This window comes from Fukomys damarensis, unplaced genomic scaffold (genome assembly GCF_012274545.1).
Source record: "Fukomys damarensis isolate Sample0158 unplaced genomic scaffold, DMR_v1.0_HiC HiC_scaffold_39, whole genome shotgun sequence".
Classification (NCBI taxonomy): Eukaryota; Metazoa; Chordata; class Mammalia; order Rodentia; family Bathyergidae; genus Fukomys; species Fukomys damarensis.
The window spans coordinates 46,304,971-46,329,122 of NW_022900951.1; the positions used below are offsets into that span (position 1 = coordinate 46,304,971).

A 24,152-nucleotide genomic window follows, 5' to 3' on the forward strand; every position below is an offset into this window, starting at 1 on the left:
CACATTTATGTGCCAGCTCCTGTCCTCCTCAAATGCTGTCCCAATTTTAAGCAAGAACGGTTCGAAATATGCAACACTGATATCCACTCAAGATCCAAGAACAATAATAAACATTTCTTTATGCCTCAAAGTCAAACACTAGTATAACAGCCATAGGACATATCAAACTATTATAGATTATTTGCTTTGATATCAGGGCTCAATACAGCTATGTTTTTGCCTTTCTCCCAAAATAGCTTCCCAATCATGGAAAATACAGGAAGGAAAGTATGAAGAACTTGACTTCAGAACTCAACTATAGTACTTGATATCATAATGTTTTTCTTATCAAATTAGTCTTGCCTTTAGTCTAGCATATCACAGCCCCAACATTTTCCTTATGTAGTTACAATTATGAATTAATTTCTTCTCTTTTGCTTTTTGAGATTGGGGGAGTGGTCCTCACTTTGTAGTCCAAGCTGGCCTCAAACTCACTGCAATCTTCCTGCCTCAGCCTCATGAGTGCTGGGATTACAAGTATGCAGCACCATGCCCAGCAATAATTTCATTTATTAAACATAAAAAGTTGCGAACGATGTAGGTACTGTATAATTTATACAGTTCCTGTACTGCAGGACACTGGAACTCTATAAGTTTGATACTATAAAAGCAACTCCATAGTGAGTATATGCTGACATACTTAATGTTAAAACATCAGCCACAGAACTTCTAGATCAAAGGACATCTAGAATTTAACAGTATCAAACTGCTCCCCCAATGTGGTTGTACCAACTTTTACTCCTGCCAAGAGTAAAAGTGTTTTTGGCTTTCCACACACATACTTAAAATGTATAGTATCAAATATTTGTATTTTGTTAAAGCTTTGAAAGTTTTTCCCCCATCCAATGGGAAACTTTATTTAACCACAGCACTTTTACATTTATAACTTCCAAAGTCTTGTCTGTATACATTTGTTTCTTCCCTGCATCTCCTGACCTTGGATCACTATGCATGCTGCTTTTTTTTTTGGTACTGGGGATTGAACTCGGGACCTTGCGTTTGCGAGGCAGGCGGAAGAACCATCGAGCTAAATCCCCGGCCCACGTGCTGCCTTTAATAGTTCTCTTGATTTTGTGACTATGCGGTAAAATCAAGGAGGCTGAGTGAAGAGTCTGACATGTATACTCATATACACAATTGAAGTATAAATCAATCAACTTTTTGGCAAGTTTAAAACCTATACCGTTTGATCCAGTTACTAAAAGCTTAAGAATAACAATCTTAAACACAAAATTAAGCACAAAAATGCATATTGCAATACTAATTATCAATCAATATAAGCAAGGCAACAATGTCTCAAGAGATGGAAGTGGAAATGAAGTCATTCAACAGTCATGATACTATTCATTAAAAAATGGGATAATTTTGTAAAAGCTTTTTACTAAGTAAGACGTTTCATTTCCATCTCCCTGCTGTTGTCTAAATGTTGATGTTCCAGATGTTTTGTTTTGTAAATACTAACTCATTTCTTCTATTGTTTTATAAATTTCCTAAAGGACATAAAATGCTATCCGAGCTGCACAATTGGTATTTGTTAAGTGTCTACCACAGTGCCTGACAGATCGTAAGTATTTAAAAAGATCTGCTATATTTCTACAATCCAGAAATACGTTTTTTTGAAAGGTAATGTTAGATGAATGCCTGAGAGGTGTTCCTACAAAGGAATTATCTTGTAGGCATGAACTTTGTATCCCAATTTTCTACTAATCATTTTTGGCTTGGTTAGTGAAATCTAGATTGTCAAGAGAAAACTTTCCAGAAACAAAGTACTAAAATAGTAACATGACATCTAAGTGTAGAAAATGTATTTTCTAATTTTTTTTCCTGGTCTATGGAGAATTAAACACAGGGCCTTTGTACTGAGTTGTACCCTAGCCCATTTTTATTTTTAATTTTGAGACAGTTTCTTTCACTAATTTGCTGTGGCTGGGCTTCAAATCTTGCTGCAGTTTCCCAAAGTGTGAAAATTACAGGCATGTGCCACCATGCTAATTCTTTTTAAAAAAATATTATCAGGATAAACTACCATATCCAAGCAAACTTCTAAGCTGAAATCTTGCTGGGCACAGTATGTAATGTGTACATCTAAAAAGAACTGGAAATATTTTTCTGATACCAAGGAAAACAAAGCATGATTTGAAGCTAAATCACCATTTTCACAAAAAATACCTTTTCCATGGTATGACGAAGGGTGCAGGGGTCCTCAATGATGTGTCTTAAGAGAAGGGTAACCAGGGGAGTAAATCCATTGAAACCTGAGCTCTGGGTCAAACTCAAGATCATGCGGGTACTCTTCAGCTCTGCAAACATCATGGCATATTTGTGGTTCCGGGTGAGCCTCAGGCAAAGGCGAAGGGTGGCATGCAAAGTGTCTGGGTCCACAGGGACTCCCAGCATGCTCACACATGCCCGAATTAAAACAGTCACCATATCTTCTGTCAGGCCCTGGATCAGGATCTCCCCAATTTTTGTTTCTTCCAGGCTCACCTCCTTTTCAGTGTTTGTAATCTCTAGGGTCAAAGGGGTATCTACAAATGAGAATTTACACAGCTTAACTTCACATTTCCTTCCACACCTCTCCCTCCTAAGAAACCAACTGCCAGCTTGGGTCTTAATTGGAAGAAACACAGCAATATCAATTCTAGGACCAGAAGAAAAGGCATGCATGTAGGGGAGTGATACATATCTTTTATTTGCTAAGTTATCAAATGAAAATCACGTGCAGTGAAACTGGCCACATCTTAAGCCATAAAGGTGTACTAGTTTTAAGTAAAACACTCCTTAAATGATTCAAAATGAAAACCCATACCATTGGCTTTATTTTCTTTACGTTTAATATCCATTTCTTTGCTTTCTTCCAAAGTCTTCTCTAGTTCCTGGCCATTGTTTTTTGAATTTTTATTCAGTCGTGGTACCCTTAGGAGAGTCAGCATCACAGGCCGTCGATTCCCTGTTTCTTCATTAACCTTGGAATTCAAATAGACAAAAAATCTCTACCAGAAAAGTAATTACAAAGGTTTGAGGTAGGGGAGCTCTTTCTGGCAACAAAACGCCACAAAAAGAAGGAACTCTAGCAAATTTTTCTATTTCTATAATTTACAGAGTGAATACACAAACGATCCCAGAGGGAAAGTGGCATAAACAAGGCCCTATAATGAATTTCTAAACTTTCCATTAGTACAGATATCATCTCTAACTCTTGAATAAAAATCATATCTAAGAAGCATTAAATCAAACCACCAAAGACTCATGGTCTAACCAATGATTTTAGGATGCCTCAGCTCTGTTAAAAATCACAAGACAGGGCTGGGGATTTAGCTCAGTGGTTCTGCCACCTGCCTTGCAAGCACAAGGACCCGAGTTCGATCCCTGGTACAAAAAGAAAAATCACAAGACAATATGTAAGCCAGGCATGGTGGCACATGCCTATAATCCCAGCACTTGGTAGGAAGAAGAAGAGGAAGAAGAAGAGGAAGAAGAGGAAGAAGAAGAGGAAGAAGAGGAAGAAGAAGAAGAAAAAAAAGGCGGAAATGCTGCTCTTTCATGTTAGGATTGCCAAATGATAAAGAAGTAAACCCAGTACATCCACCTCTTTCCAATAAAGTTTGCAGCATCAGACAAATTAGTACCTGCACCATTGTAGTAAACTGAACAGTATATCTTCTTCGGCCTGCAGTGAATCGCACACTCGTTTCTCCAGATTTCCAGGCAGAATCAATAGTGCTGTTGTTGCTTGCACTGTAACTACACCAACGCCCAGAACGGTCATCAAACCAGCGCCAGTTGTTGCTGTTGGACTGTAGATACTAAATATAAATGCAGAAAGTTATATGTATTTTTGTTTTGCGGTTGACTATAGACATAGTAACTTCATTATTTCTTCTAAAACTAACCCAAGAAACAGAATTCTACTGGACATTTAATAAAATTTGAAAACTGAAAGATATTTTCATGTGCATTTATCTTCCTACTGCTTAGCATCTCTCTATGCAAAAAAAACCATATACCACCTGGTCTTGCTACCTCCTCCTTTTGTTTGTTTTCCCTAAAGGAAAAATGTTCATTTGAGAAGTACTGAACAAAAATTCCATTTATAAGAAGTTACTACAATAATGTAGATAGAGTGTTCATCTAAAGAGTTGGCTCTTGGAAACACTATTGCACACTGTCATTCATGTAATAAAAGACACATATCTTTAATAGATTAATATCCTAGTAAGTTCTTCTTTAGCAAGTAGTGCCACCAAAAAAGTCTAAATCTGTATTTAGAAAAGTAGCTATGAAGATCCCTGTAGAGATTTATACTTTGGTCCAAAACCTTTACATTGTTCAAGGATCTCTCTCTCACATTCTTGTCTGGTCTGTTTTTGCCTAAGCAGCTAAACCATCTTGTCAACCACAGACACTATAAGTATCACCCACCTTAGTCATCTGGGCTCTCCTCTTTGAGGAGATAGCAGTCTTTTCATAGAAATCAATAAGTAGCAACACTGGAGTGATCCACCTAAAACAGAGAGTAATTTGTTCTAAGCCAGAAACCTGCATAAATTGGGAAAATACATATTTTCATCCCATCAAGTACTTCATTATTTTCAAACCACAAAATCACTCAAATTTGTCATCTGAGTGCCCCCAGAAAAGTGCGATTCAGGTCCTAAATCCAAATGGTTAAGTCCTAGAACAAAAAAAAGTTAAACCAGGCTAGATATAGGGTCACTCACTTGGGGGTTTGAACTTCTTTTTGTTCCTTGGCCGCTTGTAGGCAGGGCTGAACCACTTCTAAGAGCTTGATTAGGACATTAAGGATGCCACTTGATTCAACTACCCAAGCACAAGGCAGTTTCAACTCCTGATTGATAAATGAAAGGAAAAGATACAAATTTCTACTTAGTATCAAGAATTCAAACTCTACCTCTTAACCACACAGCCTCTGTAACCTTTGTAATGATTAAATGAATACATACAGAGTGTCTAACATGTTAACATGTGCTTTATGTATAAGTGGTCATATCATTTCAGCCTGTTACCTAGGCTGTGCTATCTTAACTAAGATGATGTTGTAAAGCTTCTGATTTATAAAGAAGCCTTATAATCTTAAGGAAAATGGAATAATGAAGTACAGTAGTTCTGAGGTTTCACAGAAGTGGTACTTTTAATAGGAAATCACTGGAAATGAATGTCCAAGAACTAGGTGATTAGTTATGGAAATTTGTTTTTGTTTTTTGAGACAAGGCCTCTTCTCCATAGCCTGGGTTAGTCTTAATCTCATGGTGATCTTTCTGCCTCAGCCTCCTAAGTGTTGGGATTACAGGTGTGCACCACCCTACTTGGCTTTGTTATATTTGTTTATTTTGAGAAAGTAATTATTAAAAAATTTACATAATTAGAAAACATCCATAAGATGGAAGAATGTATACAAGATGTAGGAAAGAGGTCAGAAAAAGCTATCTCAGTTGTCAAACACATTCAAAATGGGGCTGTAATTAGTATGTCTCATTGCTGGGTGGCCTGAACCACTGGTGATACATGCATGACTGTCCCATCCAGCAGCATTTTATTAATTTTATTAGTAAAAAGATCAATAAAAGTCATTAAATCTGTTTGTACCACCAATGGTACAAGCTGCCCTATGGGAAAGTCACCAAGTAGTTTAAGCTGGTGGGAATGTATGAAGTGGAAGAGAAAAAGACTAAAGCAAATACAAGACCATTATATCACTACCTGTGATTCTTTTTAGATGGGGGCCCACTAGTTAACTCCAGGACCCCAATGTGTTCATCTTTTTTAAAACTTTTATCATCTCTATCATAAAGGGAAATGCCATGACAATTTGACACACATGATGTGCTACAAATAAAGAACCATTTGTGTACGGTCAACTGCTTCCTAGTTCTTATGTTATTAGAACAGTAACATATTTTTTGCCTTAAAAAATTTTCTTTCTGACCAGGTAGGGAAAAGAAGAGTCTTATTCTCTCTGATGCCTATGACCTAGACACTGATAACATCCAATTTCCACAGGATACCCCATTATATGGCAGGTTTCTGCAGTGGAAAAAATATTCTATGATGCCTATAACAAGCATTTTAATTATCCTTCTTTTAAAGTCCCATCCCACAGTCTTTTGACTCAATTAATACTTATTAAAGCCCTTCTAGTATCCAAAAATGATTCATATGCCTTGCCAACCTCACACAAAATAGTTGATGCCATTCATGAGCACAGACTACTGTATTGTGTACTTAATTATGCACATTTTAGCTTATTAGAAACTGTGAGCTGATATAATGCAGGGATAATGTCTCACCATGGTAGGTGTTTGATGAGTGAATGATATGAGCCCAAAAGTTTGAAATCATACCTCAAACAGTAGAGTTAAAAGCAAGATTCTAGTAGCCAAATTGGAGGCCTGGGGCAATGTAGCCATTTGACTGATCCACTCTGATACAGTTTTTGTGTCACTTGTTGTCAGAGGAAGAGCAGCTTTGATCAATACATCAGCAGCTTCCCACACCTAAAAAAGCAGCAAACTGGCCAAGTTAGATGAGGTTATGTGAAAACATTTTTTCGTGTTTTAATATAAATCGCTCCATCCTCAATACATTCAGTGAGAAAAGGCAATTAACAGATTTACCATAAGGATTTATTGTTTCTCAAAAAAATTAATTATCACTAAATGATTACTTTCTTTGGCTAAATTATACAGAGGCTACATTTCACGTTAAAGAAATGAATTATTTTTAAAATCCTTGGTGCATACAGTGAACCTCACAAAGCTTCTATCAACCTGTACTTGGTATTCTTTCACTACATCCCCCTGTAATTACCACAAAAACCAGAAAAGTTACGAGTCTGTTTTTAGTTTGCCAATTTAAAGTTTTACAATGAATTTGTTATTTGGTATCACTGTTCTTTTCTATTTAGGTTTTAGTTTCTTTAAAATCATTTGTTATTATAAAGACATTACACATTGCTGTAGAAAAAACTGTAGTTTTCCTTTATTTTTATGTTTCCGTGCATTAAAAAGTTATCCTTAGGTAGCCAAAAAGAAAGTTCCTTTTCTGCCCCTTCTCTCACTTCTACTCTTAAAAGTGACATGAAATAAGGTCCTAATGACATAAATACATAAATGAACTGATCAAACAAAAACTACAAACCAAATGTTAATTGGCTGTCTCTGGGGGTAGGGATGTACAGTATTTTCTTTCTACTTCTACAATTACCACACATTAAATTTTAAGTAAGGAAAAAAAAAGAGCTGAAAAAGAGCATACAATAGGTTACAGTTATCCACCAGGGAGTGGCTACCAAGTAGAAAAAAAGTCATTTTCAATGTTAATTCATGGGGTTAATGACTCAAGAGTAAGACACGTTTTAGAGAAACTGGAGACAGGTAGAAGAAAAAAGCTGTTTTCCTTCAAAAAGACATTTGGTAACAGAAATTCATCATTACAGAAAATATTTAATCAAGAGTTAGACTACAATAAAAAGAATTTAAAGAGATACCATGCAGCAGTGTCAGGGGACATGGCCAGGGGAGCCCTGGGCTGAGTGAGGGGCAGGGGCCGCAATGTACTAGGCTGTGCAGACAAATGGAACTCAGCCATTAAACAATACATGGGAACTGCGCTTACACAAATTACAATGAACACCTCAGGAGGCAATAAGAGATGTCTTAGAAATTGTGGTTTCACCTAGAAGTCTTCACAGCAAATTAAGGTGCCCAATTTGTTTGGATATGTTGAAAAACACTGACTACAAAGGAGTGTTTGCACCGTTTTTGTGCAGATTGTATCATTGCAGCCCTAAGAAGTGATAACAAAGAATGTCCTACCTGTCAGAAAAAAACTAGTTTCTAAAAGATCACTAAGGCTAGACCCAAACTTTGATGCACTCATCAGCAAAATTTATCCAAGTTATGATGAGTATGAAGCTCATCAAGAGAAAGTATTAGCTAGGATCAACAAGCACAATAATCAGCAGGCACTCAGTCATAACATTGAAGAAGGTCTGAAGATCCAGGCCATGAACAGATTATAGCGGGGCAAGAAACAAGAATGAAAATGGTAGTGGAGCAGAAAATAATGGTGACACTTTGCACTGTAGTAATGCATCCACACATAGCAATCAGGAAGTAGGCCCTAGTAACAAATGGACCAAAACATCTGATGATTCTGGGCTTGAACTTGATAATAATAATGTAGCAGTAGCAACTGGTAGATGGTGCTAGTGAAACTGAGTTAGTATTCACGCCTCATCCCACACTTATGGAAAAAGATGACACTGCACAGACAAGATGTATAAAGACTTCAGGTAATGTCACTTATCAAAGTATCTGGCTGTGAGGTTAGCTTTAGAAGAACTGCAAAGCAAAGGAGAATTGAACCACATGAACCTTGATACAGCCAGTGAGAAGCAGTATACCATTTATATAGCAACAGTGGCCAGTTAAATGGCTCTTTTTTGTTGGAATTGGTCAGTGAGAAATACTGGAACGTGAACAAACCCATGGAAGTTTATTATGCCCCCACCAAGGAGCACAAATGAACTTTTAGAAACCAATTCTGGACTGAACTATTTTATAGCCTAATTTTTTAATATTAAAGATGTACCATCATTACTTTTATGGACAGGTCTTAGATATGTTGTTCAGTTTCCTTTTTGAGCAAGATTTGTTTACACTATTAGAGTTACTTCTCCTTAATTTAAGACTTAATTTTTGGAAGGGACTGCAGTTATTCAATACTTTTTCTTTACTTAAAATAAAATATATAAGTTGTATGCTTTCAAAAGTATAGTTCCATTTGGAGCACTCTTTGACCCAGGAAACTTTCATAGTTATGTATTCTTAAGAAAAGATTCAATTGGCTATCATTTTCCCATCCCCTCAAGTTTTTCTAGGCCCAGAGAACGTTAAATATAGTAGTATGTATTCCAACTCCCCCCGCCACTGGAGCCTTGTATAGTTAAGTTTTTTTTTTTTTTTTTGGTACCGAGGATCGAACTCTGCTCCTTGTGCTTGTGAGGCAGGCAGTGGAACCACTGAGCTAAATCCCCAGCCCTATAGTTTTTTATATAAACTGTAGTATCTTCATGAAGACCAAGGCTCAAATTTACTGTTTATAAAAACAATTTTCATAGGATTATAATTTTCATGGTATTTTCTTCTATGATTATCTCATTTTAAAAGTTCATTATGAATTTGGTGTCCATTGTCATGCAATGTTATTTTTTCCCTGTAAGTTTAGAATTTCTGGTCAAGGGACAGAGAATAAAACAAAATTTTAAGTTCTATGAGAATATCTGTCCTTAACAGATTTCACTGAAGAAAGAAAAACTGGTTAGTAATATGTAGTCCTCAATTATATATTTAAGAGTTCCTTTTTGTATTTTGTCTTCATTTCCTCTATGACATATGTTTAATGTTCTTTTCCTATTAAAATAGCAGAGATACAGGGAAAAAAAGGAATTTAGAGAATACAGCCATATTAACAAAACACAAAAATTTTAACTTCTCAGAAAATCGATTTTAAAAGATGGTAAAGCCAGGGGATTTAGCTCCGTGGTTCTGCCACCTGCCTTGCAAGTGCAAGGTCCGAGTTCAATCCCTGGTACCAATAAAAAAAGATGGCAAGAAAAACACCTCATGTACCACTCATTTCTGGCCCCTTGAAAGCTTACCTGATTGACTACTTGCTTCAGAATCATGTCACGATAATCTGCTCCATTTCGTTTAATGGCTGTCATGATCAGATCACATACACGGTACACAGTGTCTGGCAGCTCATCAAGAAGGTGGAAGCAGCCTGGTAACATGGTATCTGTGAAAGTGTGGAGCTCATCTTGCTCTAATGGGTCAGCATCCTGGAACTTCTCAAGACATTTAGCCTCTTCTTCTTCCTGCTTTTCTCGAGCTTTCCGTTCTTCTTCCTCCTTACGACAAGCAACTTCCTAGAGGGAGGAAAGGAAGAGTGGACTGCACATGCGATATGTGAAGAAAAGATGAAAGAGACTCTGAAAATGTATTTGCCTCACTATATGAAAACCATTCTCTTTTCTACTCAAGGAGTTGAAACTTTCATCAAGGTGTGGCAATGACTGTAGGGGCAGAAGCCACTTAGGAAACATAGAGAAGAATGATCCCAACAACCCAAACCAGTGCCAATTATCTGTGGCACTCTATGGCACCAACCATAAAATCATTTCCAGACATTATCCTGTATTTTCTGCCAGTGTGGTAAATTGAAGGAAACTTTTCTCCAGGAATATACAGTGAAGCTTGGTCCAATGGCACACCCAAGTACTGCTAGGTCTCATATTTCCAATAACGATTAATAATACATCCGTCTCATCTAGTATTTCAAGTCAATATAAGGCAGCTTGCCAGGTGTGGTGGTGCATGCCTACAATCTCAACACTTGGGAGGTTGAGGTAAAAGGACAGCCATGAGTTCCAGGCCAGCATGAACTAAGTATTAAGACTCCATGTCAGAAAACCAAGAAAAGAATATAAGGTTGCCCAATGACGCAAGTTTTAGATTGTGTCCTCCTGTATCTTTAGTAAGACTTTAATCTTGCCAATTATTTTGCAATAATACAATATTCATGATATACTAAAATTAATGGGCCAAGTCTTTCTGCTGCAATTTCCTAGTTACCTCAGGTGACTCTGCCCTTTGATCCATTGGAATATCCTGTCCTAGAGACATGGCAATTGCTCTCATCATTTGGTCCTCTTCAGACATGCTGAGATCCTAGAAAGACAACAGAAAACCTAACAATTGTGTACACACACACACACACGCACACACACACACACACAGCAAACCTAACCAAACCCAGAAGCTCAACTCATAAACTCAAACTTTTAGAGAGGAGAAAGGGCTCTAAATAAGGCTCTCTCTAGTCAAACCCGAACTAGGCTTACCTGTTCACTATCACAACACTGGGGGGATGATCCCTGGTACTACAAAAAAAAAAAACAAAACCAAACAAACAAACAAACAAACAAACTCACAAAAACCCACTGGGGAAAATTTGCAATGAAAATTAAGTATATGTGACCACCCATCTTGCGTCTCATAAAAATGTGTCTTTTCTATTTCTCTCTTTTAGTTCAAACAAAGAAAGTCCAAGTAGTTAGGGGATACAAAGCATGTAGTTATTATATTCCGAGCCTTTGAGAATTATTATGAAAAGAAATATTGCAAGTATGAAAATGAGAAGCAGTTTACAGAAAGGAAGACAGATGATGGTCAGATGTAGGGGAAAAAGGTATTAATTAGTAAGCAAACCGATATTCCGGAATATTAGAGTTCCTGTGCCAACTTACCCGAACAACTCCTCCCATGATTGGAGGAGGGTGGGTTAAAAGGTATTCTGTGGCCTGCTCCATGGTGCTGGTGTTTAACAAGGCCTCCATAGCATGTTCTCTTGTAAAACCCATGTCTATGAGCTACAAAAACAAAACAAACAAACAAAATCAAAATAGAAACCAAGAGCTCAGTACCACACTGCGAAATCCGAATGCATTACAAATAAAAAATCTTTGTAATATGAAAACTCAAGCTTCTCTAACATTATAATGAAGAGAGAGCATTATAATCTAGGGCAGTTAGGTAACATAAATGATCTTTTCAGTGTTAAACCTACACATGGCAGTGAGGAGCTAAAGTGTTTTTCATTTCTATAGTCTAAGTAAACGACAGAACAGGATTATTATTATGATTAAGACCGAGAGTCATATACCTTATCATAAATGGTTCCAATGTTCTGGAAAAAAATCTGGCAACAAGAAATTTATCTGAAAAATTGGGTCAGAATTCTACTTCTGGGACCCTATCCTGAGATACATGTATGTAAGAAAATTATATACCACTGCTTTACAACATAAAAGTGTAAGAGAAGCGAGGCATGGTGGTGCACACCTGTAATAATCTAAGCACTTTGCTGGCTGAGGCAGGAAGATTGCTACAAGTTTGAGGCCAGGATAGGGTACATAATGAGTTCAAGGCCAGCATGAACTACATAGTAAGACCCTGTCTCAAAAACACAAAAACCAAACAAGAGAATTAACATCCAATAATGAAATAGTAGTAAAAAATTTCTTAATGGCAAAAATATAATTCAACATATTATTAGATGTTAGCTGTGTAAAAATTAGGCATGGAACCAAGTGACTAAAAGACAATGGTTATCTTGTATGGTGAAATGATGAATGCCTTTAAAAATACAATGCTGTATTTTCTAACCTTTGAAAAGTATTTATTACTTTTATAGTGAAAAGGAGCGTGCACACATAAATATCTTCAGCAACAAAAAATTGTCTGAGAAACACTCAGAAATTCTGTTCACATATAAATGATAGGTTTGAACATGATTCAGATATAAAGAAAACATATACACTTAAAACTTTAGGGAGGAAAAGTCTAAAAATGATTTTTGAGACCAAAAGGGAAGGAACTTACATGCCTTTCCCTTCTACTTTATAGTCACCAATTTTAAAACGTGGCTTGTACATTTATTCAAAGGTGCATAAAGAAGTTTTGTACATATATGTGACCAAGATTTTAGACCACTTTTATTGGAAAATAAATGAGTCACAACATTAGAGATTAACCATAAAGTAACTAAAGACAGTCTTCATCAGGCTACTGAGAAAACTGAAATATAAGTAATACAATTAGAAGGACACAAATATATTACTCGTTTAGAGAGATTATCTTCCAGCTTTCCTCAGGAGAAAGAAAAAATCAATGCAAAGAAAAGTGATTTTAACCCTATCTCCTGATTTAGAAAAATCACATACATCGTATTCCATTAATGTGGGGCAGCGCTCTACCTGTTGCAGCTGTTGCTGGTTGACTTGAGGTTCTCGGCGAGAGCCACCTTCCTCTTGCCCCGCATCCTCTTCTCCACGAGACCCTTCTTTCTCCTTGCTTAGTCTCTCTCGAATCACAGGTTCTCCTCGGAGGATATGACACAGAATAGCTAGCATTGATTCAGCCATTCGCCCACCATATACCTTCAAGGGTTTTCTGTTCCACAGGTTCTTGATGCAAGTAAAAGCTGCCTGTAAGTCATTTGAAAAAAATGTGAGGATCTTTTTCACTCAATCCAAAGCCCTACGAAGAAATAAATGATAGATCTGTGGTACAGCCCTTCCACTATGAGTGACAAAAACAAAATAATTGGTCACCAAAGCATCAGCCTAAGGAAGCACAAAGAAGGGGAATTTAACTTATACTGACTGAAAGTACCAATCTCAACTTTATTCATGTTTACAGCATGGAAAAGTTCTCCAATGGTCTCCATCACCACTGTAAGCAGCCCTACTGGGATGACAGGATCCAATGATTATTCAACATTGACTTTACTGGGCTGAGGGGTACAGATTAGTGGTAGAGCACTTGCTTAAGCATATGTGAGGATGTGAGGCCCTGGGTTCCATCCCCAGCCACCCCCACATCATCTTATTTAAGGGAACAAAATAAAACGAGAACTATCCAGTTAGCATGAGAATACGCACTTTCTGAGTTACCACAAGGAAGCGGAGGGCACTGAATTGTGGAAAGTTCTGGACACCTCCAGGCAATTTGGCAGGCAGTGAATGTGGAGATTCAAGCACAGTAGTAGGATTCACCATCTTTTCCACAAGCATAAGCCAGGCATCTAGGAATTCTCCTGTGCCATCAGGTAAGTCTGAATGCTCTAATCCCTCAGATACAGGAACTTTGCCTCCCATGGAAAGAGCCCAGTTGAAGGTTCTAAATTCAGATAAGAAAAAGTATGGGGATAGATTAGTATTTTAGGTAAGTGGGGGGATTTATATTTTAAAGGATCCCTAATTTCTGCATTGGCACTACATGTACCTCTTTTTTTTTTTTTTTGGTACCAGGAATTGAACCCAGGTCCTTGTGCTTGCAAGGCAGGCGGTGGAACCACTGAGCTAAATCCCAGGCCCTACATTTACTTCTTATTCTTCCAATGTTCATTAGCTTTCTTTTGAAGGCTGTAAAAATACCCCCAAACAGGGATACTCAGCTTAAAAATATTCTGCCCAATAAAGTAACATTAGCGTCATTAGAGAAACAACAGAAAAAGCCAAGTCTAGAAAAAAATCTGTATAAAAGGAATTAGAAGCCAAATGAAAAAACAAAACAAAACAAAACAAAAAAAACAGAGACTCTTTAAAATACTTCTAGGACAATCTAAATATCACCTTCTAAGAATATGGAGACACATGGCTGTTTTCCAGAACATAAAAGGATCCAACCAATGGCAATTTCTCTATATTCCACTGTCATAAAATATGTATTTTAGAAAGCTGTGGGCTGAGTACATAGTAAAGAATAAATTCCAAAAAATTCTTTTCTGTGAAGGAATGATCCTTACTCAAAAAGTGCATTGTGGCCTCCAGAACAGAGAAATTTCTGCAGCATGAGGTGGTACGGATACTTCCTTTCATCAAACAGCATTGGAGATGTGAAACCAACTGAACAGATGAAGAATGTCAGCCTGAAAGAGGAAAAAAAGCAAAAAATGTAGCCTTTTCTGAGGCAGAAAAATATGTAATGGGAAATTCACATAAAAGCCAAGGGGGAAATTAAACAATACATCTAACTGATTGACAGACTGGAAATGTGGGATATATGACTAGTATAATGATTAAAATGTCAAAGGTGCAAAAGCTGACATTTTTAATTGAAGAATACAAGGTTTACTGAAATGCAGTCTGGCCACAAATGCTTTCAAAATTTCATGTTCTATATACTACGTACAACTACAAGTACTTTACTCTTTCATTGGGATACAGATACAGTGTTAAACAAAGGACCTCCAAGTTATCTTAATTCAGTGGTTCACTCACTGTTCATTTAACACTAGGAACAAGCCAGGTTACTTCTGTGTCAATTTACTAGTTTTCACATCTCAAGCAGAACCTCACCTGAAGCGGGGAGTAGGTGTATATGGTGGGGGCTGCCAAGACAAGCCCTTTGTGAGGAGCTTAGTGAGGGCTGAGGCTGTTGATCGAGCAGCAGGTGTTGGTGCTGTAGTGGTGCTGGCAGCATGGTGGCTCCTTCTCTGGCGAACAGGAGACCCCACACAGAGTTTAACAAGGAGTCCAAATAGCTCAGCAAGTGCTCGTCCTAACCGGGAGGAAGCTAGAACACAGATGTCAGAGTAAGGCTGATGAGTATTCTCAACATTAGTTTCATTACAATTTTATGATAGTAAACACTTGGATTTCTCTCTTTGTTTTTTGGTAGCGGAGATCGAACTTGGGTTCTTGTGCTTGCGAGGAAGCTAAATCCCTTGCCCCTTGACTTTATTTCTACATATGATAATCCAAGAAGATTCACAAGAGGGGACAAGGATTTAGCTCAGCGGTTTGGTGACCTGCTTTGCAAATGCAAGAACCGGAGTTCAATCCCTGGTACCAAAAAACAAAACAAAAACAAAAACAAAACAAAACAAACAAAAAAAACACAACATAGATTCAACAAGGGACAAAATGCTTTTTCTATAGAAAAGAGAATTGTACTGGCACTTATTATATAATAACACATGAAAGATACACACACAGAGGAAATACAAACTGAAATTGCCTTTGAAGAAACAATACAGTATTCTTCATTTAGTAACCTGTTTAGTGACTGTTCAGACTTACAACCCGTCTTTTTGTGGTACAGTTCTGAAAATCTTACTTAGAGCCTCAATGTCTTTTTTGTACAGTATACCTTATTTATATATTACTGTCAGTTTTGTTGATCACACTGTAATAGTATTATATGCTTTATGTTGTTATACATAACAGTACTGCATGTAAGAGTTATACAAATTAAAGCAAAGTCATTAAGTTGGAATCTGTTGTGACTATTTCTTTGTTCTCAATATTGTACATACATTACAATCCTTATTTAGCAGCCAATTCAGTCAATGATCTAGCCATAGAACTATGACTTGGTCATTAAATGAGAAATGTCTGTATAGCAATAAGTACTGAATAAGTAAGTAAATCTACTAGATTCTCTCAGCCACTTAGAACACCTACAAAATACTTTAAAAATAGCAAAAAATGCTTAAATGCCTGGAATGGAAAAGATTATACACAATATATATTGGTCACAACATAAAACAGATAATCCTTTAGATAAATAGACTGCTAGAAAAAGCAGAAATATTTCACAAATAGAATTAAGACTGTAGGCATTTTAAATTCTCATTTTTGTGAGATGTTTACAAATATGAAATTTTCTTTTACAAAGAGAATACAAAACACATGTAAAAAGGAAATGCATAAAAAGGTAAGGAACATTAAGTCCAAACACTGTTTAATTGCTTTTCTTTAAACTTTTTTCTACCTTTTTTTTTTTTGGTTCCAGGGATCGAACTCATGACCTTGCGCTTTCAAGGCAGGCATGGTGTCACTGAGATAAATTCCCAGCCCTATTTTTCTACTTTAAAAATCATAAATAAAAATACTGCCACAGAACTTCTGAGATAAACATTATTTTATCATGATCCAGTGACAGGAAGGCTACGACCTGAATCAAAACATAGGCACTACTGAAGCTTGTGTCAACAATCATGCTCAAAACAGCTCAGAGGTATAAAGCACAGGAAGAAAAAAATGAAACAGCTCTATCTTTCCTATTCCAGAAAAATTAGGCTTTCTTAATTCTATTTAGGGAACAGTATAAAGGCATATATATATAGCCTAGTTGGATATTAGGAACACAGACTCTGGAAACCTAATTAGTCCAAACCAATTGGAAAATTCATCCAAATTCAGGTTTACACTTTCTCACCTATTCTCAGGTAAACAGACAGCAAAGTGGCTCAAAGACAGTTCAAGGACAAGAGGAAAATAAGAGGGTAGTAACACAGAGACAGGCTTTGAAAGCATGGACTGAGTCCAAATAGAAAACCCAGAAAGCTCCAAGGTGAGGTCAAAGAAGTGAGAAACACAAACACTGCGGATGATCGATTGTGCTAAAATTTGGGGATAATGTTGGTAGACTTCCTTATTAAAACAAATGGAGCAGAATTAAATTACAATGAAATACAAAATTCACTGGAATTAAATTTAGCAAATACAAACACGAAAGGTCATATTTTGCTTTTTGGGGGGCAGGAATCCAGATTCCTATGAGCTATATCTTCATTCTTCTTTATTAGGGGCCAAGATCAGTACACATAGTTTAAGTTTTGTTATCCTGCCAAAGTAGTTTTCATGGAGCTATCAAAGTGACTTTATGCCACTTTCCAGCTTTCTTTAAGGAAGAAAGGAAAAGAAGGTAAGTGGAGTAACCAGAGAGAAGCAAAGGAAAAGTTATTTCTAGGAGACAGGTGGATCAACTATCATCCTCAGACAAATAAAAAAGGAACTAAAATGTATCCAATTGACATTAAAAACAAGGAGGATATGGGTATCTTAGTCATTTCAGTGGAATGGTCTGAGTGGACGCCATTTGCAAAAGTTAAAAAAAGTGAGTAGGAGGGAAAGAATAAATGAAGGAAAGGTAGACATGGCTCTCACTCAGGAAGGTATTCTCCCATCTATAATCCTAGAAACTAGTAGAGTCAAACACATAATAAGGGGATTGTCATGCTTTACATCTAAACTATCTCCCAAAACACATGTCTGGAAGGTGAGTGGATCATAGGGGTGCCATACTCTTCTGTGGATTCAGCAATCCATTGATGACTTCAGTAGCTGAATGTGTTGTTAGGCAGGTGGAGCCTGGGTAAAGGTGAGTAATTAGGGCAGGGCTTGGAAAACTATATTCTTGTCTCTGGCTCTGCCCACTTTTCTCTGCTTCTTAGCTACCATGAGCTGAGCGCATTTTCCTGCTCCCTTGTTTCTGCCTTGGAGCCAGCTGACCCAGGACTGAATGAGCCAAAATAAACCTGTTCTTTAAGCTGTGTGTTTATTTTGCCCTAGGGATGAGAAAGTGGCTTACATTGGGATTCAACAAAGTACATGTAAAAGTGAGTTCCAAACTTCTTTATACAAAACGATATACCCATTCCAACTCAAATTGTTGTACGACTGGTTAAGCCTTCTGAAAGGAAATCACTCACCTGACAACAAAGGCTTGATTTGCTTAATTCTGGCGGCCATGGCTGGTGTGATTTTAGATTTGGCCTTAGATTCTGAAGCAGGTTCATCTGTCTCCATAGGAGCCAAAGTGTCACCATCTAGACCAATGCCTTCCAATAATCCCTGGGTAGAAGCATCCATACCTCCAGCTGTTCCATCCTGTTCTCCATCTGTGCATGTAACAGGGGAGCAATAAGACCATATGAAGCCAGCACTTACCTGGTTCCTTGATCTTAAAGAGTCGTGAGAATTATGTATCTATTCTGCTTACAGCACATAGGAACTTTCACTGTGATATAACAAATTTTATAGAGCAGCACTGTACTGATAGAAATAGAATGTGAGCCACATATACAATTTTATCTTTTCTATTAGCCACACTAAAAAAATAGCTAAAGTTTATAGTAATCTATTTTTTGGGGGAGGACCGGGAATCAAACTTGGGTCCTTGTGCTTTAGAGGCAGGCGGCAGAACCACTGACCCAAATCCCCGGCCCTATAGTAATCTATTATTCAAAACAATTATTGAAATTATCTTTATATGTAAAAAAATTGTTGAGATTTCATACTAAAATTAAAATATTATTCCTTTTGATAGATTTAAAATAATCTCTTAGGAATTAATCTTATACTTGCATAAAATTACATGCAAATCATGATCATTTTCCAAAGTAGCACATTAGAAACCTACTAGGGAAGGATAAATTCATTTACATAACACTTACTGTTATGGAAAAGAGAGAGTATGAAATGTTTTGTCTAAGACAACTACAAACATCCTCAGAGAAAAAGATTGGGCAGACACTTCCAATAGTCTGTATTATTTTGGTGGCAGAAATGTGGGTTTTTCTATTATCTTTCCTAATTTTTATCATAATGTATGTATGTTTTTATAGAGGAAGTGAAAAAAGTTTAAAATTCAATAAAAACTAATTAAATGTCACTAACAGAAAAAAACCTAAGGTAGTATGATGACAAAAGAGCTAGCTAGATTTTTTTCAATCAACCTGTAATGACAGAAGATAGAATTTAGAATTAACGACTAAGATTTTAGTTTCTTAGAGTTACCTGATCTTTTTCCGCCCTGGGTCGTACCTGCCTTCTCATCCTTTGGAACCAGTTTTTGCATATCTGCCTGGCCAAATTCACACCCAGATGGTAGGCTGCAACAAGACAACCAGCGCATGAAACAAAAACAAAACACTGAAACTTCGCTTCTTATGCATGGTTTCTGACTTACTTGCCCAATATTATCCCTCCTAGAGCAGATACATTATCCTGAATACAATAAATCAGCACCAATTCCTGAGGTAGTCACTCAATAAAATTTATGACACAATATTGGTCCAAATTTTAAACCCCTACCATGCTTACATAAAATACCTCAGAAGTACCATAAAAAACACAGAAGATGATACATTTATCAGTTAAGAGGGAAGGATAAAGAAACCACTGCAGTTTTTTTTTTGGGGGGGGCGGTAGGTTTTCAGATAGGGTCTCACTATAATTCAGGCTGGTTTTGAACTCACTAGGTAGCTCAGGCTGGCTTCAAACTTGTGGCAATCCTCCTGACTCAGCTTCCCTCAATGCTGGGATTACAGGTGTGTGCCACTACACCTGGCTATGCCACTGCACTTTTACGATACCCTCCCATCCCTGATCACAGTGAAGCAATTCTCTACTCCTTTACTGAGATCTTATACATACCAAGGGAGATGTCTATTCACTTACCTATTTGGGGTACAAAGCGAGAGGAGGACAGTGCTTTCCCATACTAGAGAACAGTATAACTGGCTCAGCTTGCTCAGAACACTCAAACCCAACTGAGAACCCCACTGATTTACAGAGATAGAACGAATTTCACTCTGCAACCAAAGTAGAAATAATTACACTGTTGAGACGTTTGCTGAAAATGTATTTTCAGAATGAATTTCAGGTATTTTAGAAAAAATTTTTACATTCCTTCACTGCTATTCCCACAGAATTGTCCACTTCATCAAAATGTCCACACTTAAGGTTACAGTTAAGGAGTCTCTTACAATAATTACATACTATCTCTAATATCCATTCTCATTGCTTTTTGTAGTTAAGACACATCACAGGAAACATTTTTTTTCAAATCAAAAGAATAGCTTTATATACACAATACCTACTTTCCAATTATTTTTAATTGGTAGAGGCTTGTTTCTTTCCCCTCCAAATTATTTTCTTCAGCACGTTATCTATTTAATTCCTTAACTGAGTATTTTGCTTTATTTCATTTAATAAAAAAAGGTAAGCCATAAAAATTAATCCATAAGTTTTGACATATAATTTAAATATTCTAAATAGTTTATGACTGCTTTTGATCTCTGATCCAGCTGATCCATAAGTAGCAGAGAATACATTCCTGGTTAGCAGCATACCACAGGGCTTTTAAGCAGTTATTCCACCAATTGAGTCTATATAGTAAGACATCTCTAGTAATGTTAATAACTAATGATTTAAATGTTCCAAAAGTGAAAGGCACTTTGGTTGCCACTATTAGGCCTAGTACTTTCCAAAAGATTAGAAATAAGGTTCAATAAATAACTAATTGAGCTATACCTACTAAAAAAGGTTGACTATAAATCCAAGTTGGCTAACACAGATGAGATAGTATAGATCAATTAATGCTTGGTAATGTCTTATATAAACCTCTATTCAATCTGAAGCATGTCCAGTTAATATGACAAATTATATGATTATACAACTTCTAGTTAAAAAAAGCCCTAAAAGGGAATCAATTACAAGGCAATCTGAAAGATAAACTCAAACTACCCAACTATCAAAGTGGCAGACAAGCAGTGTAAAAAAAAAAAAAAGCTCCTATTAAACCTGAATATTCTTTCAAGTGCTTGCCCAGATAGATCTGCTTCTAAACATGATAATCTGCCAGATATATGCCTTAGGTATTTTGCTGATTTTAAATCAACATTTGCTTCTAAGATTATTCTTACCTGTCCAACTCTGCAAGTATGAACAAACATCATGATGTAGGCATGGGCAGCAGTGAGTGCATGTAGCAGAGGTGTGGCTTGAGCTGAGAGGGTAGCATCAGCAACATTGCCAGCACATGCCAGTTCTCGCAACAACACTGAGCCACCAGGTGATTCAATAGGGCGGTGTAAGGGCTCCAAGGAAGAAAGGATGGAATCCAATTGAAGGAGACCCTCCTGAAGAACTTTAGGTTCATGCGACAGTGTCTGAAATAAGAGTAACTACTGTGTTAACATAAATAACTTCAGCATATAAAGAACTTGCAGCAGTCACCATTAAAGTGACAAATGAAATTCTGTTTTAGATGTGGCCATGTCACTCCCTGGGTAGATGACGAAAACAAAATATGAATCTATGTATGACGTACTTCAACACCTCTTTGTAGAGTAACACACTAATTTCAAACTTGGTGAGTCAACCACACTAAAAACTCTGTGGGGGCTAAAGTGGAATACTGTTATAGAAAGAACTATGCTGTGAATTCCAAATTTATAACACAGAACTATGGAATTGAATTACTATTACAATGTTTTCTCCTTCCTAACTCAAAAGAGATGATTCTGGGATTGGCATCAGGTAGATAATTTATTAACAACTCAGGATCATACAACTTTTATGATTTCTGCTTAAGATTAGAGAAAATTTTAACAGTTCAAACAATATCACTTCCATGCAAAGAGAGAAGAAATTATATGCCCTCCAATGGCTTTAAATAAATTTATCCCTCCTTACAAAGCAGCTCAGAGGTAGAAGATAATTGAGTCCCTTCCCTTTCTCTCATGAATAGAATATATTTATTTATAAAGCTGTATCTTTTTAAGTCTATAAGCAACAGGGTTTGATTTTTAGCAGAAAATACTTATCACTCCATAGTCTTAGCTGATAAAGATTCCTAAGATTTTATGTAATCACTACCAAACTCCAAATAGTTGATCTTTTAAATTCTATTTTTAGAGTGGGAACAGGAAAAGTCCCTATAAAAATTGATGTAGAATCTCAAAGAACTCTAAATTCCAGCACTCAGGGAGGTTGAAGCAGCATTACAAGTTGGAGGCCAATCTGTGCAGTTTGAAAGATCCTATCTGGAAATCAAAAGGGGCTATGAAGAGAGCTGTGTGGCAGAGTACTCCTGAATTCAATTCGCAACACCAAACTCCATTCACCCACCCCAGGAAAAAAATCCCAACAGAAACCAAAGTAATACTACTGATTTTTGTAAGACTTTGTATCTTGCTAATTGCTGAATTTATTATTTCTAAGAGTTGGATCACATGATCTACAAATAATGATAATCAGATTAATTCTTTTCCTACGTACAGTATCCTTTCTAATTTTCTCTTGTTTGATTGCTCTCGCTAATATTTCAAATGCTATGTTGAATGGAGTGGTGATACTGGGTATCTTTGCCATGGTTTCTCTAAAATGTACTGCAGACATACTAAGAAAAATATTAGAGTTGGCAAAAATGTGGAGAAATTAGAATCCCATACATTGCTGGTGGAAATGTGAAAACACTACAGCTTCTGTGAAGAAATCAGTATGCCAGTCCTTCAAAAAGCTAAACACAGAATCACTACAAGACATACCTATTTCAAAGTATATACTCACAAAAACTGAATGAAGAAATTTGTTTCCAGCAGCATTACCATGGTCAAAAGGTAGAAGCAATGCAAACATCTCTCCATAGATTAATAGATGAATAAAATGGAGTCTACATATATAATAAATTAGTCTTGAAACAGGAAGAAAACTGACATATGCTAGAAAATGGATGAACCTTGAGAACACAAACAAAATCTCAAACACTACAGGATTCTACTTGTATGAGGTACTCAAAGTAGTCAAATTTAGAGACTGAAATTACAGTGGTAGTTTCCAAGGACCAGGCGGAAAATAGAATGAGGAATAGTTTCTTTTAGGGATATAGAGCTGGTTTTGTAAGATGAAGTTTTGGGAGTTGGCTGCAAAACTGCGTGAATATACTTAAATATGTACTACTGAATTGTATACTTCAATTGTAAACATAGTACATTTCTTATTAGCTACAGTTTACTAGTATCAAAAAAAGAGGGTTCATTTTGGGCAATATGAGCAATGATTGCTTAAAATTCATGACTATCAAGGCTGGGTAACAAGAAAAAATGTATCATTAAATACATATCAGGATGGATGTGTTTAAAAGCACCAGGAACAAAAGCAGGATTACACATGAATAAAACTCAGCTACATGACTTTCCTGGATACATTTTCCTTGCCTATAAAACTCGGGTGATCATAGAATCACATACACCAAAGTCAGGAACAAAGACACAATACTTTGCCTTTTGTACCAGAAATAATGTTACATACTATATACTAAGTCACAAAATTCACTTGTAGACCATAACACAAAATTTAGCCATTACTTTTTAGCTGAAGGTGAGACCACAGTATAAATGTATATTTAAAAGTATTATAAAATTTATTTCTAAAAAGAAATGAAAATACTTGGGCAGATGTTTCTTACCAATATGGATTTGCAGACACCTGCAACAGCTTGACACGCAGCAGATGTGGGAAAGTCAATTGGCAGGTTGGGAAGACCCAAAATTGTAACCAAAGGCAACAGTCCTTTCTGGTTCACAAATTCCTGGCAGTGGTCATCTGTAGTATTGTTGCTTAGAATAGATTCCACAAATTTCATCTAAACCATGAAAAAATGTAAAACAGAGAATGACACTTGGAACTAGAAGGCCAACCAGGAGTAAGGACAGGGCTGGCTTAACAAAGTTCTGAAAACAGTGTTTTCTACAGTACCAAAACCTTGAGTGAAGAGGGATTAAGGAATGAAAAATACCTTAAAATGTCCAGGACATAAAGAATAATTGCCAATCTTTCCCATTCTACCTTTCCAACCATGCCAGGGGGCATGTAATGTCAAAGCCAAGATTAAGTTAAGGGACTTGCTCAGGGCCAATAAGGACTAATTTATTAATGTGGTCATTTAAGT

General features: G+C 36.7%; 1 protein-coding gene and 1 pseudogene across 13 annotated transcripts in view; one reads left to right on the forward strand and one right to left on the reverse strand.

Annotated features, from left to right (window-relative positions):
* Positions 1 to 24,152, reverse strand: part of Huwe1 (HECT, UBA and WWE domain containing E3 ubiquitin protein ligase 1) — a 144,444-nt gene that overhangs the window by 41,488 nt on the left and 78,804 nt on the right. For 11 of the 13 annotated variants that reach the window (XM_033760392.1, XM_010629728.3, XM_010629725.2 and 8 more), the window contains 18 exons: positions 23,670 to 23,846; positions 21,124 to 21,369; positions 19,877 to 20,010; positions 19,214 to 19,308; positions 18,127 to 18,315; positions 14,987 to 15,203; positions 14,434 to 14,556; positions 13,568 to 13,805; positions 12,881 to 13,111; positions 11,372 to 11,494; positions 10,698 to 10,793; positions 9,722 to 9,991; positions 6,402 to 6,554; positions 4,761 to 4,888; positions 4,462 to 4,543; positions 3,669 to 3,845; positions 2,849 to 3,005; positions 2,209 to 2,567 (listed from right to left, as the gene is read on the reverse strand). In XM_033760392.1, the coding sequence (XP_033616283.1) occupies positions 2,209 to 2,567; positions 2,849 to 3,005; positions 3,669 to 3,845; positions 4,462 to 4,543; positions 4,761 to 4,888; positions 6,402 to 6,554; positions 9,722 to 9,991; positions 10,698 to 10,793; positions 11,372 to 11,494; positions 12,881 to 13,111; positions 13,568 to 13,805; positions 14,434 to 14,556; positions 14,987 to 15,203; positions 18,127 to 18,315; positions 19,214 to 19,308; positions 19,877 to 20,010; positions 21,124 to 21,369; positions 23,670 to 23,846 (3,195 nt within the window). The remainder of the gene's footprint in view (positions 1 to 2,208; positions 2,568 to 2,848; positions 3,006 to 3,668; positions 3,846 to 4,461; positions 4,544 to 4,760; positions 4,889 to 6,401; positions 6,555 to 9,721; positions 9,992 to 10,697; positions 10,794 to 11,371; positions 11,495 to 12,880; positions 13,112 to 13,567; positions 13,806 to 14,433; positions 14,557 to 14,986; positions 15,204 to 18,126; positions 18,316 to 19,213; positions 19,309 to 19,876; positions 20,011 to 21,123; positions 21,370 to 23,669; positions 23,847 to 24,152) is intronic. The other 2 variants (XM_033760386.1, XM_033760385.1) reach the window with 2 other exon arrangements.
* LOC104865945 lies at positions 7,611 to 8,587 on the forward strand (annotated as a pseudogene).